An 18,170-nucleotide genomic window follows, 5' to 3' on the forward strand; every position below is an offset into this window, starting at 1 on the left:
TTAATGCCAACTCGATAACCACCTGTTAATAGCACTTGATTGAAACATATTTGGTCACAGTGTAACATGGATAGAAAACATTCAATTAAACTCTTTCACATGAATATATTTTGAAAATTCCCAGAGGAACTGGCAGATTATTTTCAGTAACGATTAGATATTTCCACATTTTCCTCGATACTGGAAGCCCACCAGTGGTTAATGCCAACTCGATAACCACCTGTTAATAGCCGCGCGTGTATGTGTGTGTAGCGATGTCTTCCCAGGGAACCGTTTGTGGCATCACTCTCCTCCTGATAGATTCCCTTCTGGCCTAGGGTGCACAAACAGGCTCTTGGTGACACCGTTCATCCGCGCTTTCATGATAAATAAAGAGCTTCACCGCAACAGCGACAACATGCTCCAATCGCTGTTCAATTAGAACTGAGTGGATTTCCGAGCGCCGCTCGCTTATATACCGATTGGTGATTTCAATAGCCTGTTTTGAAAGCAATTTTAAGACTATTGAAACAAGTTTTTGGATCAAAAAGTAACAAGTATATAACGCGTAGACATTTTATCTTTCGAATGAAGTGTTTATCATACCATTTCGTTCAGTTGTTTAGGAGCTATTAACGCTCAAAATCTCGGTCTCCGGCGTAACGCTTTCGTTTTCGAAACTTTGATTTTACACCCCGGTATAGAAATGATGCGAAAAAATGCGAGCGAACAATAACTTTTTTTCGCGTCAAATTTTTATCCACTAATCCTGCACATATATGTTTTCTATAACAGTGATAACAGAGTCTTCGTAGTCTAATTGGATGCGTGTCCGCTACTAAGCGAACGATTATGAGCTCATAACTCAGGGCCCTCAACTGACCATCTTTGTGTGTTATTCTAGCTACTACGTCCACGCAACAATTATCATGTGACGTTATCCCAGTCCCTCACCGCTCACATTACGGTCTGCTGCATCGGTAATTGGTACTATTGATAACAATGGAAGCATCATATCAACTGTGAATATTCGAACAATAAGAATGTGAATGTGAGACAGTGATAGTGATTTCTTTACTGAGCAATTTTACTTTTGAGGGCATGGTATTAGTTTTTCAGCTCCTGCAAATCCCCATCGTAGAAACCTAGAAACCTAGAACCTAATTTGATGCTTGTTAGATTGGAAAAGTTTCTGGGATTCAACATTGCCTTGAGGATAGAATAAATGAAATCAAATCTCTTCTTCACCTGATTGACCAATGTCAGGTGTTGTAAATTCTATACTCAAGAAATCTGTACCTATCTTTACTTTATGCCAAAAATCTGGAACGTTTGTTGCAAGATTGCCGGACAGCAGCCCTCCATAGATGGTGTACGCATCGAATCTAGTGGGAACAAGAAGAAAAGGAGTCTTGCGAGCGAGGCATTTGAACCGGGTGGAGTAGGACTTGGCAAGAATTGTTGCGGGCCGGAGTTGACGAGCGGGAATCTCTTCATGTGATATAAGTAAATAAAATAAATATTTATATTTATACCACAATGACTCGATATTGAAATCGATAGGTGTATTTATAAGCGATATTAGACATGGTGAATGGTTTACATTGTATTTTTTAGAAATGTTATGGTTTTTAAAAAATATTCATTTTTAAATTTAATATAATTTGAAATTTTATTATAATTAGTTAGATTTAAAATTTAATTAAATAAAAAAAAATTAAATTGTTTAAATTTAATGAAAGAATCATGCGAGCAATCGTACATATACTAAGGAAATATATTCTTATTGCTTTTAAAGAACAACACTATTGTTATCACCTTTCTTTATTTATTCATTGAAATCATGGATAATACATTTTATATTACAGTTATAGAACAACATTATTTTTTAAAGATCAATTTCAACAGATTCACCATGGGCGCTTCCAATAATAATGACACAAAATAGGATAGGATAAAAGAAATGACCGCATTTCCAAAGAAAATGGGTATCTGAAAATAAAGAGAAAAAAATACAAGACGAATGTTTCGAATGTTTTGTATATATTTATTTAGAAGCATACTAATGTGAAGATGCGTTACTTGCTCTTCTGTTACTTTTATCTGTAAATATTTTTCTACGCGTAAGATGGAAGGTTGGCATGCATTTATCATATCTATCGCATTTTAATAATCCATCTTACGCATTACGGTGTTTCTAAACGGTTCACTACACTGGGAAACGGCTTTGAGAGAAACAGCTTTCGCAAAATTAGGAAATTTGAAAAAAAAGAACAAATCTGTTAATGTACAGGGTCTTTCAGATTAAACGCTCACGCAACAAATTTTAATAACTTCTACAAAAGTGAACCGATTTCAGTTTTTAAAAAACGAAAATAAAGCTTATTTTAGGACATTTTCGATGTGACCACCCCTTTTTTCGATAACGCGTTTTAAACGGTGAACAAAATTCTTCATGCACAACTCTAACATTACGACTTCGATGCTGTTGAAAATCCGAGTTATTTCTTCTTTAAATTCCTCCAAATTTTGTGACTTATTAACATAGCAATGGTCCTTGACGTACCCCCAGAGGAAGTAATCGACGACGTGAAATGTTGGAATTCTTACCATAAGAGGACAAAGTTTCATTAAGGCTTCGGTTGCTCGAGTAATACGTTTTCACCAAAAATACACGTTCTTGTAAATTGTACATCTTGACACTAAAAACCACCCGATCAGACGAACGAGCAGCGAGTATTATCGTCCCGAAGTGGGGAACGCAGTGTTATCATCGATGGAGCAGAAACAAATTTTTATAAGGAGCTATTCGTTTTTTTTTGCGTGAGCGTTTAATCTGAAAGACCCTGTACTATGCATACAGAAAAACAAAATGTATTGAATCATGAATAATATGGTTTAACTCATTCGATTCTGCCCGAAAAAACACCAGAAGGTTGAGGTGGATTTTCATGAAAATGAGTGTTCTATTTTTATTGTTACTTTTTTTTCCTGTGTACTTACGATAACAATGTGTTGCAAATGTATCGGCGCTTCCATTTGAAATGAGGTCACCATCATCACAACGGGATGGAGTAAATATGCACAATACGACAGTCTGCTCAAAGGATACAGTGCTCTATATGACAGTAACCTATTAACGAAATGAGCATTTCCCCAGCAGCATGATAATGTGATCCAAACCAGTGCTAATCCCCATGCTGTTCGTAAAAGAAATTGTAATGTTGTAAAAGTACATATTAGTTTAGTCATTGCAATTTTGAACTTATTTATTGGATTTTATTCCGAAAAGCTATTGAATTGGACTTGAGATTCGTTCGAACACACTGTTTGAATTGATGATATTGAATTGATGATATAGTTCAAACATTCTCTTGGGTTCATGTCAAATGTCCTGTTTCGTATTCTGTTGTAATTATTCCGTTTTTTCAACAGATGGCGCCACCAAAAATGAACAAGATTCATTTCGAGAGGTCACTAGTCTGTCACTAGTTTATGTGTGATATCATGACATTTCGTTTATTTGTTCACAAACTACAGTTGTTTATGTTTCTGAGTTTCGTATGGAAAGTGAAAAAAGAGGAAATTGTATTTTGATCAAACATTACCTTTTGATGGGAAATACTCCTGAACAATCAATGCAGGTTCACGAAATGTTAATCCACCTCTGCTCCTTCGAGAACAACAGTTTATCGGTGGTTGAGTGAATTTAAAATCAGCCGTTCAAGAACTACAGATGCACCTCGGTCTGGAAGGCCAAAAGAGGTAAAAGAAGTGCATCGACTCGTTCTGAACGATCGTGAAGTGAAGTTACGAAATAGAAATAGCGTAGACATTTCAAAAGAACGAGTTAGTTACATTTTGCACGACATTTCGGACATGAAAAAGCAATCCGCGTGAAGGGTACCGCGTTTGCTAAACGTTGACCAAAAACAGCAGCGTGTTGATGATTCAACAGCCGGTTTGGCGCTGTTGAAGCGTAATCGAGTTGAATTCTTTCGACGTTTTGTGACAATTGATGAAACGTGGATCCATTACCACGATCATGAGTCCAATAGGCAGCCTTCAGAGTGGCTGACAAGCCACGAAAGCCGACTAAAGCGGTCAAAAGACCAACGGTTGGCCGGAAAGGTTTTAGTCTCCGTTTTTTGGGATGTGCATGGCATAACCTTCATCGATTACCTACAGAAGCTTTGCCCAAAAAACGATTCTTTTCATTAAAAACGTCTTTTTAGCCAATGTAGTATGTTAGTTCTATGGATGATTCGGAGATTTCATAGTTCACTATAAGAAGATGAACGTTGTGGGTCTGCTTAGGATTTTAGTATACAACAGGCACAGTATCTCAATAACCCTCAACATGAAGTGTAACCACTGGGTATCACCTCCAACATGTACATGCACGCACTAAACCTGAAGTTCTTTGAAAGAGATGCATACGCTATATTTGGCTCATCGTTGTCTGAACAGTGGCTGTTCACACGGTGAATAGGTAAGTATAAGACATCACTTTCCTTGCGCGCATTGTTTTGTTAATTGACATCAAGGCTCAAGGCGTAATCCGTGAGTGTGAGAAAATGAAACTTGGATGTGAGGAATCCGGGCTTTCAGTATCGTTGCTTGCGTATAGCGTATAGTTTGCATTCGACACATACGATGAGTCTCGAAGTCTTGGCAGAAGTACCCACGTTTGCTCTTCGGTTCACAGAATTATCCTACAGATTTCTCATCAGTTGCAAGATCATGAATCCATTGGTGATTGATAACTTCGAAAATCTACTCCAACTGACTCCTCAGTCAAGTTTTATGTCTTTATACCATGAGTACCTTACCCATGAAGTGCACCCTTCACCAGGCATCTCCAACCAAGTTTGCCTCCCATACTTTTGCAATTCCTCTGTCATTTTTGATCTGTTCATGTGACAAAAAATCCATGGAACCCCAAATCACATACGCTCCAATGTTATTCCGTCGATATTTTCGGAAAAATATGGGGAAGTTAGATCTGATAAATTGCTCTTTACTGACGATTCGTTCATAAACGGGTCCACTGGCTTCGGCATCTTCAATGAAAATTCCAGTGCCTCTTTCAAACTCAAAGATCCTTGTTCCGTGTATGTCGCTGAACTGGGTGCGATATACTACGCACTAGGGATCATTGAAACATTGCCCATCGACCATTATTTTATTTTTTCAGACAGTCTCAGCTCAATAGAGGCAATCCGCTCAATGGAAGTTTGTTGTTTGTTATTTGGATAAAAAACTCATCTGACATAGTCTTAATGAATTTAAACTAAAAACTAAAACATTAAAACACACCATTGAACGCATCGGATTTCACAATTCTGTTTTTCAAGCGTAGTGATGGTTCTCCAAAAACAAAAAACTGCTCTACTGACGAGAACGTACGGATCATTCCCGAGATCGGCTCATGTTGTCCAAACGATGATCGATGTGGAAGCGGTTGCAGCAAATACGAGGATCGTAGAATTCTGCTGGGAGCACGAAAGTTCACCATCTCGAGCAGGTGAGGCGCATCAATTTCACCACAAAGAAGCTTGACAATGAAAGTAGCTTGTTGAATACGCTTTCGTCTCTCAAGTGTATCCAGATTCAGCAAGCGACATCTGGCTACATATGGCGGTAGGTTCCGGGGATCACGCCAAGGCAAATGCCTGAGCGCTCTTCGAATAAAACATTTTTGTATCCGCTCAATCCTGATACTCCACATATGCTGGTAAGGGATCCATACTACCGATGCAGTCTCGAGAATCGGCCGAACAAGAGAATAGTACAGCGATTTTAGGCAATAGGGATCAGTGAAGTCCCTAGAGATTCTCGATATGAATCCAAGCTGACGATTAGCCTTAGTGATCAATGCAGATCGGTGTGCGTCGAAAGTTAGCTTATGGTCGAGAACAACGCCCAAGTCGTTAACCTGACTGACTCTCTCTAAAATCAAATCGTCGATCGTTTAGTTGAATATAATTAGCTGTTTTTTTCGGTGAAAGCTCATGATCACACACTTGGCGATGCTTATGGTTAGTTTATTAAATTGGCACCAACTGACGAACTGGTCAAGCAAGCTCTGTAGTCGACGACAATCCTCAAGGGTTCTGATAGCCAAATAAATCTTCAAGTCGTCTGCATAGATCGACACACAGCCGGATGCTAAAATAAGGGACACATCATTGTAGAATATCGCGAACAGCAGTGGCCCTAGATTACTGTCTGGTGAACTCCCGATCAAACAGCAATCGGAAACGAAATGTGATATTGGAGCTTAACACGGAGCATTCTTCCAGAAAGATATGACCTCATCCAGTTGATGAATCCATCAGAAGCACCAAGACGGGATAGCTTTCTTAGCAGGATGCGGTGGTCAATTCGGTCGAAAGCGGCTTTTACGTCGGTATAAATAACATCAACCTGAGCACGTTCTTCTAGGCGGTTGACACAAAATGATGAGAACTCGAGAAGATTGGTGCTTACCGAGCGTCCTGGCATAAAACCATGTTGTACTGGTGAGATATAGCTCTTAACTTCGAAGAAGACAACATCGTTCACAATCATCTCAAATAGCTTAGAGGCGGCAGATAAGCTGGTTATCCCGCGATAGTTGCTCACGTTACACTTGTCTCCTTTTTTGAAGACGGGAAACACAAATGAGTGCTTCCACACATCTGGAAAGACTCCTAGATCCAGCGAAGCTGTGTATATGCGGGAGAGTGGTAACGCCAAAGCTGAAGCACAGCGACAGAAAACTATTGCTGGAATTCCATCTAGGCCAGGAACTGTAGAACGTTTCAACTTTTTTACGGACTTCTCTACCATCTGGGGAGTAACAACGAATGACCGCAAGTCTATTGGATACTCTGGAACGTTAGCAGCAGCCCTCTCGGCTTCAGATGAGGTGGCTGCATCAGCGACAAACACTGAAGCAAAATGTTTAGAAAACAAATCACATGTTTCCGGGACAGACGACGACTCCGAATCACCCAAACACATCTTAGATGGGATGTCTGTAGTTTTACGCTTCGAATTGACAAAATTCCAGAAACTCCTTGGATTCCTACGTAAGTTTGTCTGCACACGAAGTACGTATGATTTATAAAGAGAAGCGTTAAGGCTGCGGTATGCATTGCTCGCAAGTTGAAAGTTATGCTTAGTTTCAGCAGTTCGTCGACGTCGCAGTTTGCGTTGACAAGAATTTTTGTTGCGCCGTAAGAGGCGAAGAAGTGGAGTGCTCCATGTTGGTGACATCAAAGGTTTTTTCCGTGGAGTATTCGTTAAGAGCCAGCTACAAACGATTTCGCAAAAACGTGTCGCCATGCCATTAACGTCCTGGCCAAGGGCACTCCAACTGTAGCTACTCAAAAACTCATTAAGTGCAGCGAAATCGATTTTAGCGTAATTCAGCGGTCGTTCGCTTTTGCTTAGATCCTCAGCAGTCGACAGAGATCCACCTTTAGCCGATAAAGACAGCACTAACGGAGGATGGTGCAGATCCACCGCTAGCAGCGGCGAAACGGATTCGGAGATAGTTATGTTGATGTCGGCTGCGCATAAAACCAGATCAAGTGTACGGCCCCGAGAATTGCGAATGAAGTTATTCTGCTGAAGACCGAGAAAGGAGACTCCATCCACTAGAACAGCACTAGCCGTAGAGGTCAAAGAGGGGTTCAGATTAACAACTGAATCGGCATGCGGTTCCCACGCAATATGGGGCTGATTGAAATCACCACATACTAAAACTGTGTCATCAGAGGACGCTCGGTCACACAGCTCACGCACGGAAGCCAGATGAGAATCATAAACCCCCACGTCGCGGCTTCGGTCGGGTGGAATGTATACTACGCAAAGTAACAACCTTTTTCCACGTAGTTGATAAAGGCTCATCTTATTTTTTAACAAGAATAAGACATCTATTGAGTGTTTTGGTCGAAAAATTATTCAAGATTACCTTAGCATGGGTTCCCTCTCATTGCTCGATTCCGGGGAATGAGAAAGCGGACTCGCTAGCTAAGGTGGGCGCTTCAGAAGGCACATTTTGACGTAGGACTATGTCTAACCGGAAGATATAGGGGGTGAAATGGAAATCTAGGCACTGAACAAGTAGGAAAAAATGCAAGATTTGGAACGCTTATAACTCGAGCATTTCTCAATAGATCGCAAAGGTTTTTGCATCAATTGATAGGAAATATATCTACGCATCTATCATAACGAATAACATTTCATTTTTCTTGAGATAAATAATTGAATAATTGTGAAATATCAAGCATTGTCCAAATACACTATGTGCCTATTTTTGATTGGTCCATTTTGTGCTCCTCAAATCGTACCGACCAAAACGGGCAACCAGAGCAGCAGCGAAATAGAATGAAGCACGATTGGAAAGGAAAAAGAAAAAAATGAGGGAAACATTGGTCGCAGTCTCACACATGCGTAATTCTCGAGCCAGCCAGTCAGCTTAAAATCCCCTCTCCGCTGCCGTAACGATCATTCTCATCCGAACCGTACACCACATCGTTTCGCATCACCTCACATCAACAAACCAACACAAGCAGCCATGGTTGGATATGGCAAAGGAGGAAAAGTGAAGGGAAAGGCAAAATCCCGCTCGAACCTTGATCTGGAGTTCCCACTCGTGTTGATCTGGAGTTCCCCGCAAGGGTAGCTAGGTAGCTAGGTGCACCAGTCCACCTAGCCGGCGTTATATAGCTTCGGCCGCCGAAGTGATCGAGTTAGCTGGCAAAGCTGCTCGCGACGATAAGAAAACCTGCATTCGGAACAGAATACATTCGGTTCGGCGGACATCAAGACAACAGGCAGTTGCAGCGAATGGCGAGTGGCAAACGCAATCGCAAAACGGCATCAGGTAGCAGAAGAAAAAAGTTTGTTCTTTATACAAACTGCTTTGGCGGCAAATCCAGCACAAGGCGGCATCGAGGGCGTTCGAAATGGTTTTTTTCAAAACCACGAGTACTAAGTTTTCTACATTGGAACCATTCCATAAAACAAGGCGCTTTTCAGGGCCATTAAACCTTCCAAAAAAGAGTTTAGGAAATAAAGTTCAATGCTTTCTAAAACATTATCCAAAATAATAATAAAACACAAATTGATGTTTTCATAATTTGTTTGCCAGGATTTGATGAGTATGTGAATTTGGCAGTTGTTCTGAGCTTATTGATAGTTAGGGACTTTCCTGATTATTCAATTTTCACCAATTCTTAAATTGTTTCCAGATTTAAAGTACAGTAATCTATAATTAGTTCGACATTTAGCTAATTGGACGGACATGTAATGCGACTTATTTAGTTGGACATTTTTGTAAACATAGAGATCCAAATTATGACCCCACATTGAAAGTCGACACTGTACCACTGTCATCGCAAATGTTCAATTACAGGTTAAAATTACCTCCAATCCGGCACTGAGTGGTGGTAATGCGACGTGCCATTGAATGTAATTTACTGTAAAATATGTCACAAGCTGGATGGGAAGAAATTTTCCAACTGTGAAAGCTGTGGCGAGTGACAACAAATCGCTAAACAGGAAGGTTTAGCCGAACAAGATGGGGATATCGAGTGATAACAAAACAATAAACTCTTTAGACTTTTTGTGATCCTGAAAAGGACCCTTTTTAGTCTGTATGTGAATCCAACGAGCGAACAAATCGTAATGAATGTATTTTTTTGCCATCGCTCCCTTTTAACGCTCATTCGTTCGTCTCGTTGGACCCGCCCCTTTGGCTGAGTCTGCCGATTTGTCTCTATCCTGTGAGTGTGTACCGCTAGAGTATAAAACACGCGGACCCCAAAAAAATATCTTATTTTCTTTCAAACCGTAAACCCGTGTGGTTGTACGGCATCGGCATCGTGTACTCATCAAAGGAGGAAAAGAGAAGGGAAAGGCAAAATCCCGCTCGAACCGTGGTGGTCTGCAATTTCCCGTAGGTGTATCCGCCAATTGCACCGGAAAAGGTTGCTAGGTCGAGCGCGTTAGTACCTGTGTACCAGTCCACCTAGCCGGCGTTATATAGTTTCGGCCGCCGGAGTAATCGAGTTAGCTGGCTTAGGTGCTCGCGACGATAAGAAAACCTGCATTCGGAACAGAACACATTCGGTTCGGTGGACATCAAGACAACAGGCAGTTGCAGCGAATGGCGAGTGGCAAACGCAATCGCAAAACGGCATCAGGTAGCAGAAGAAAAAAGTTTGTTCTTTATACAAACTGCTTTGGCGGCAAATCCAGAACAAGGCGGCATCGAGGGCGTTCGAAATGGTTTTTTTCAAAACCACGAGTACTAAGTTTTCTAAATTGGAACCATTCCATAAAACAAGGCGCTTTTCAGGGCCATTAAACCTTCCAAAAAAGAGTTTAGGAAATAAAGTTCAATGCTTTCTAAAACATTATCCAAAATAATAATAAAACACAAATTGATGTTTTCATAATTTGTTTGCCAGGATTTGATGAGTATGTGAATTTGGCAGTTGTTCTGAGCTTATTGATAGTTAGGGACTTTCCTGATTATTCAATTTTCACCAATTCCTAAATTGTTTCCAGATTTAAAGTACAGTAATCTATAATTAGTTCGACATTTAGCTAATTGGACGGACATGTAATGCGACTTATTTAGTTGGACATTTTTGTAAACATAGAGATCCAAATTATGACCCCACATTGAAAGTCGACACTGTACCACTGTCATCGCAAATGTTCAATTACAGGTTAAAATTACCTCCAATCCGGCACTGAGTGGTGGTAATGCGACGTGCCATTGAATGTAATTTACTGTAAAATATGTCACAAGCTGGATGGGAAGAAATTTTCCAACTGTGAAAGCTGTGGCGAGTGACAACAAATCGCTAAGCAGGAAGTTTTAGCCGAACAAGATGGGGATATCGAGTGATAACAAAACAATAAACTCTTTAGACTTTTTGTGATCCTGAAAAGGACCCTTTTTAGTCTGTATGTGAATCCAACGAGCGAACAAATCGTAATGAATGTATTTTTTTGCCATCGCTCCCTTTTAACGCTCATTCGTTCGTCTCGTTGGACCCGCCCCTTTGGCTGAATCTGCCGATTTGTCTCTATCCTGTGAGTGTGTACCGCTAGAGTATGAAAGCTGTCCCCTTTGTATAGTCCTACGTCACTCCGGTTATGTCCCCGACATTACCCACCCGTCTTTTTTTGAAAGGCAAATTGCCTGATTTCTCCTATGTGTACATTAAGATATTTTCGGGGATCTTCGTAGCCATATTGGTTGCGTGTTCGAGCGATTGCACGTGAGTTGAGAGCTCAGGGCTCTCAATTGATCACCTTTGTGTTGTTATAGAATAAGTCCTAGTCTCTCTTCATCTCTACAAGTTCTGCTGTTGTGCTATTAATAACACAACCATGATTATATTATAGATACCATAATCATGTAACATGTACACTAGGGTGCCAAAATGATCATCTTGATTTTCAAAAAGTTACCCCATAAAAAATGTTCACCACCTCGAAAAAACACGCTATGCAAAAAATAAACTCAATCGGACTTATGGGAAAGTGGCGAAAAGCGGTCAAAGTTTGAGTTTTTTGAAACTCGTCAAAAAACGACACTTCGGGACTTTTTTTTCGAAATACGAGACGAAAAGTATGGTTTTGGGTGCCAATAGAAATAATTATCTCGATTTTTCATACGGAGCTTGCTGCGAAATGTTAATTTGTACGATAATATACCCTTTGTGAAATATTAGCTCATTCGGATACGTTAAAATTTGAGTTTTTATAAAACCGGAAAACTGAAAATCGGGATTTTTTTATTTTTTTTTGTTGTTGCCAAAAGTCTTAAAATCGCATGACTCGTCGAGATTTACTGTTATTTGGAAAAAAATTGTCAAAAAATTTTTTTTCTGCGCTTCATCGTTTTTCCGTCTAAAAAGTCGATTTTTGACAATTTTTTTTGATAACTGTAAATCTCGGCGTATCATGCAATTTTAAGACATTTGGCATCATTTTTTGAAAACCAAGATTTTTGGTGATATTTCGGTATTCAAAAAATTCAAATTTCACCGTCTGCGACACTAGTAAATGAAGTCCGAATGAGCTAATATTTTGCATAGCGTATGTTATTGTACAAATTAACATTTCGCGGCCAGTTCCGAATGAAAAATCGAGATAATTATTTTTATTAGCACCCAAAACCATACTTTTCGTCTCGTATTTCGAAAAAAGTCACAGAGTGTCGTTTTTTGACAATTTTTTTTCCGAGATGACAGTATATCTCGACGTTTCATGCAATTTTAAGACATTTGGCATAATTTTTTTTTCGAAAACCCCGATTGTGTTTACCCTTGGATGATTTTTAGATTTTCGAAATACTCGAACTTTGACAGCTTTGCGGCACTCTTCCCCAAGTCCGATTGAGCTGAAATTTTGCATAGGGTGTTTTTTTTCGAGGTGGTGAACATTTTGTATAGGGTAACTTTTTGAAAATTGAGGGTGGATTTTTTCCCATACATTCATTGGCACTCTATTGTACACGATCGAATCCGGCTATGACAGCTAAAATGCTAATGAGTATAAATATATAAACGAATGGGATAACAAATGTTTTTGTATTGGCGAGAAAGCCAACCAAGGACTTGCTTATTAAGAAAAGAACAGTGTGCTTTTTATATAAAACTGATACATTATTGTATAATACATTTATACAAACCAGTATGTCCAATGCTCATGTAGAGGGCGGTAGCCGGAACACTCAACTGTCCTCTCCATACGCCGAAGATCAAACTTATAATTATGGTTAATGATAAAAACCACAATAATGCATTCAAATAACTGGACATTCTGGGAGGCGTCTTTTTGAAATTATAGATGTAACCGGTGAACATCCCTGTGGAATATATAAAATAGGCATTAGTAGGATCTAAATATTTGAAGCTTTACCCTTCTCTCTGGATTTTCTGGGTTGTCTGGAAAGTTTGTGCTGCCTTTGGTACATGATGATCTTCTTTCTTTTTAAATGACACTAACGTTCCTAGAGGAACTTCGACGTCTCAACGTAGTATTACTTGCATCATTTTGTTTATCAGTACTTCGAGATTCATATGATAAATAGCACGCCTTGAATTCTCAGTGGTAAGCTCTAGAATACGCGTGACCACAGTGCAAGTTGGAGGAAATTTCTTTGACAAAAAATTCACCCGACCAGAATGGGAATCGAGACCGAACTCCCGACATGTTAGTAGTGACGCTAACCACTCGGCCATGGGAACACAAAAGCAGATTCCCTACAAATAGCTAAATTCGCCGTTCAGGCGAAAACTCGCCGTTTTTGAAGAAAATCATGATGAGTGATGAAAATGGAACTCCCACAATGGGCGATCTAACGCGAAACGTAAATAATCGGTGAGACATCTGGGTTTTGTTTTTAAACTAAGAAAATGATGCTAATGTAACCAAAAACTCAAAAACAAAGCACGTATATTTTACTTCCGGACTTTCCAAGGTAGTTCTCACATGCAGGAACCATGCATTTTTCAACTTGTTTTTGATTGTGCTCTCGAATTTCCTCTTTTGATTCAACCTTTGTCAACATTTATACAGTTTTCACTACTGAAAGAGGTAAGAAAATAACATGTTATATATAAAATTGCGCAGAATTAAATTTCTTCCAAACTCATTGCAATCAAATAATCTTTTATGATTATAACACTGTAATTTATGGAAAGAAAAAATCGCCAATTGGCGATCTAACGCGAAACGTAAACGGTGAGCCACCTGGATTTTGTTTTTGAACTAATAAAATGATGATAAGGTAACCTAAAACTCAAAAACAAATCACGTATATTTTACTTTCGGACTTTCCAAGGTAGTTCTCACACGCATGAACGAAATTGTTTTTGATTGTGCTCTCCAGTTTCCTTTTTTGATTCAACCATTGTCAATATTTATACAGTTTTCACCAGGGCTTGGAAATATTGAACTTGTTAAGTAATATTGAAAATATATTTTGATCAGTGTAACGCGTTTATTTTGCTTGTCGATGCTGCTGTCATTCATTCGACGGCAAACAAATTCATAACTGTGTTCATTCAAATTAATTCTGTGCTATCTGAGCTTTCCTTAAAGCTCGAGTCATGAGAATTCACTCACATTTATTCATTGTCATTCAATTTTCAGGAATGTTGTGACTGTTCATTTCCAATATCCCGATGTGTGTGTGATTTTTTCATCGAGGCAGTGCCTTGCTTATTCAGTTATTTTTGAAGTTACTCCGAAAGGGCAACGCAAGTCGGTGGCGCAAGCGGCAATGCCAACAAAAGAGCAAGATCTGCATGCACAATCACAGCTAAGGATTACATAGGCTTGGACGGAGAGGAGGCATTCTGCCGAATCGATCCGAGTAGCGAATGTAAACTTTGTCCTGAATGTTGGTCATTTCATCCGCTAGTCCTATAGCACAGTTTGATCCGTTTGCAAAAAGAAGCCCGAAATATTCCCATTGCGGTCGCCTTTTGGACACCACCATTTTTTGTTCTTGTGTTGGGAATTTGAATCAAAAATTAAGTGTTTGAAATTTGAGTCAAAACGGTATTTTTTTACATCGGAATTGTAGTCTTTTGAAGCATTTCTGACAAGTGGAATTGGAATAGCATATTTACTATATAAAACGAAAGCATTTTAACTGAGACAGAAACTTGCATGCTTGAACAATTTAATTTCTTGTCACTATTATGAGCATTCTGTACTTCGTTATCTTCCTCAACGAATTTCCCCGTTTCCTCAGTGTTCGAGAACGATGCTAATAGTGAATGAACTGGTATTTTAATATCAATGAATGACAAAACTAGGGATATTTTCTTTTGCTCACATTCTGTGAACGCAGAACAGAACGAAATAGAGAATGAACAAAGCTGGATGAATCAACTGTGAGAGGCTTGCTGTGATTGTAAGGTTCAGCGTTGGTTCATTTTCGGTATCCCGAATGCAATGGTATAATGATCGAATGTGGCCGGAAACTCATTTGAAAAGATTGATGTGATACAGATATTTCCAAGCACTGGTTTTCACTACTGAAAAAGTTAAGAAAATAACATGTTATATTAGGCTGTCAAAAAAGTCCTGCGGTATTTTTTTTGAATTTTCATTTGTTCATAAAATTAGTTACAATCATCTGTTTTAAGTCAAATATGCGCCGTTTTGTTCGATGACTTGTTCCCAACGAGATGCCAACTTCATAATACTCCTATTATAGAAGCTCGCTTCCTTATTGGCAAAAAACTCGGATAGCCAATTTTCACAGGCCTCTTTTGCGGCTAACTTCTGACTACCTAGCTCGTTCGCCATGGACAAAAACAGGGGGTAGTCACTTGGTACAAGGTCCGGACTATACGGCGGATGCAAAAGAACCTCCCATCCGAGCTCCCGGAGCTTCTGGCGCGTCACCAAAGAAGTGTGTGGCTTGGCGTTGTCCTGATGGAAGACAATGCGGCCTCTGTTTATCAAAGATGGCCACTTCTTCATGAGTGCTACCTTCAAGCGGTCCAGTTGTTGGCAGTACAGGTCCGAATTGAGCGTTTGGCCATAGGGAAGCAGCTCATAATAGATTATTCCTTGACAATCCCACCAAACACACAGCAGAACCTTCCTGGCCGTTAATGAGGGCTTGGCCACCGTCTGAGCCGCTTCAGCGGGCTTCGACCACGACCGTTTGCGCTTCACGTTGTCGTAAGCGACCCACTTTTTATCGCCAGTCACCATCCGCTTCAGAAACGGGTCGATTTTGTTGCGATTCAGCAGCGATTCACATGCGTCGATACGGTCAAAGGTGATTTTTTGCGTCAACGTGTGTGGCACCCATACATCGAGCTTCTTTGTGAATCCAAGCTTCTTCAAATGGTTGATAACGGTTTGATGACTTATCCCCAGCTCTTGGCCGATGCTACGGCTGCTACTATGCCGGTCTTTCTCGGCTAATTCAGCGATTTTGTCGCAATTTTCGACGACAGGCCTTCCGGAGCGTGGCGCATCTTCGACGACCTCTACACTAGAACTAAAACGTTGAAACCATCGTTGTGCGGTGGAAATGGAAACTGTATCGGGTCCATAAACTGCACAAATTTTATTGGCAGCTTGAGATGCATTTTTGCCTTTGTCATAGTAGTACTGTAAAATATGTCGGATTTTCTCTTTATTTTGCTCCATATTTGCGACACTATAACTCACGAACGACTTAACCAAACAAAACACTGTCAAGGACTATATTATAGCGCGCAAAAATACCTTTCCAACAAGCTATAGTATGACTCGATACAATGAATACAACTAGAACTACGCGCTTACAACGACACCTTGCGGAAATACCGCAGGACTTTTTTGACAGACTAATATATATAAAATTGCACAGAATTAAATTTTTTTCCAAACTCATCGCAATCAAATAATGTTTTATGATTAAAACATTGTAGTTTATGGAAAAAACAATAAGTGGGCCGTTGACTCGGTAATCATTTATTTGAAATTGCATTTGAATTAATTAATGAATGAAAGAATATTTCGAAGGAATGCTGAAAGTTTTTCTTGTTAGTGGAAGTATAAGTATGGAATTGTTATTAACATAAAATTCAACTCTTTCGAACTTGTTGGTGGTCCCGAAACGAACCGATGGAATTTAAGTGGCCTTGTAAAAGTAACTGAAGATGTTTGATGCATGATTCATTTTTGTTTTCGTGAGAATAACACGAGATTTTTCATGATCACTCCATGCGCAGAATAGAAACTGAGAGCGCCAATTCACGGTGAAAGCGGAATAAAGTCTGTATAACCTTGCATATAATTCATTTCGTTTTTATCGTGATGTGGCAACTTCTTATGTCTGTTCCATGCGAAACAGAGCAGAAACTGATGCGAGTAAAAGTACTCACGCCTTGCATGTGTCCGCTAAGGTTCTCAAAACACTAATGCAAGCGAGCAAAGGAAATCACAGCTTGCGTGTATTCGCTATGACGGTTTCTCCAGGTGCCCAGATTTTGCGTTCGTGTTTGGAAATACATTGCGATAACCAATTATCATCAATGAGCTAGATTGTTATGAATTCAATAGCTTGCTTTCAAAGAAATTTTTAAGCTATTGAAACAATTTTATGGACCAATAAGTGACAATCATATAACTCGTTGACATTTTATCTTTCGAATGAAGTGATTATTATACCACTCCATTCAGCCGGTAAATTAACGTTCAAAATCTTGCAGTCCAGCGTCACTCTCGCTTTCGAAACCTTGAACTTACACCCCGGTACAGAAATGAAAGACGTAGTCCTACGTCAAAACTACAAACCTTCCATAAGCTCACATTGCAAAATTTAAAACCATCATCACTTTCACCGCAGCGCCGCCTAGGTGTAGATTTGTACGTTATGGCGGGTTTACATTAGGGAGATCTATAGCTATAGATGGATTTATTCACGTGGAAATAGGTGTAAACGGGTGAGAATAAATATGATATACTTATTCGAGGTATATATAACTTGAATAAATTCAGCATATGTAAACGCTTGTGAATTTCTCACTGGTCAGAAATCACTAAAGTTGGATGCAGTTCTACTTCAGATGAATAAATTCACCGAAAATATGAATACATTCATTATAGAAGTTCACACTAGTGTAAACGGTTGATGCGATTTCTATAAATCTCATCATATTTCTTCACATGAATATATCACTAGTCTAAACCCACCCTTAGATCGCCAATAGTTTTGATCGAAAAATTAAGGGGTGAGCGAAATTTGCCACTGCCAAAGCTGCTCTTCACCAGACAAGCTCTGGGAGAAAGGAATTTTCAAGCTGCGTTGAAGATGATGGAATATTGTGGAACATAACGGTGCATCATCATTTTGGACGAAGAAGACCTTCATTGCATATGGTCGAATCTTAAATATAAAGTTTTTTTTTGTTTTGGATTCGGTTTCCGTTAAACGAACTTTTTTCAAAAAATACGCTACTAAGAAAGATCATGTTTTTTTTCCAAAATATAAGTTTTATTAAGGTACATATGGCGTTAGCCTGACGGGGCCGGGAGTTCTATATTTTGACAATTTTTGTCTTACGACTATGTCAGTAATATGTAATCGATTACTCGAAGTTAGTATTACAAAGATTCTCATAATTGGGATGTTGCAGTCTCCAGTGCTCTGTATGTGT

At 39.5% G+C, this 18,170-nt stretch overlaps 1 protein-coding gene across 2 annotated transcripts in view; it reads right to left on the reverse strand.

Annotated features, from left to right (window-relative positions):
* Nucleotides 1-1,800: 1,800 nt before the first annotated feature.
* The window catches only part of LOC129780190 (nose resistant to fluoxetine protein 6), a 174,413-nt gene continuing 158,043 nt past the window's right edge, over nucleotides 1,801-18,170 (reverse strand). For both annotated transcript variants that reach the window (XM_055788192.1, XM_055788191.1), the window contains exons 10-12: nucleotides 12,686-12,862; nucleotides 2,983-3,179; nucleotides 1,801-1,971 (exon numbers count right to left, since the gene is read on the reverse strand). In XM_055788192.1, coding sequence (XP_055644167.1) covers nucleotides 1,861-1,971; nucleotides 2,983-3,179; nucleotides 12,686-12,862 — 485 coding nt within the window. In that variant the 3' untranslated portion in view covers nucleotides 1,801-1,860. The remainder of the gene's footprint in view (nucleotides 1,972-2,982; nucleotides 3,180-12,685; nucleotides 12,863-18,170) is intronic.

Source organism: Toxorhynchites rutilus, chromosome 3 (assembly GCF_029784135.1).
Source record: "Toxorhynchites rutilus septentrionalis strain SRP chromosome 3, ASM2978413v1, whole genome shotgun sequence".
NCBI lineage: Eukaryota > Metazoa > Arthropoda > Insecta > Diptera > Culicidae > Toxorhynchites > Toxorhynchites rutilus.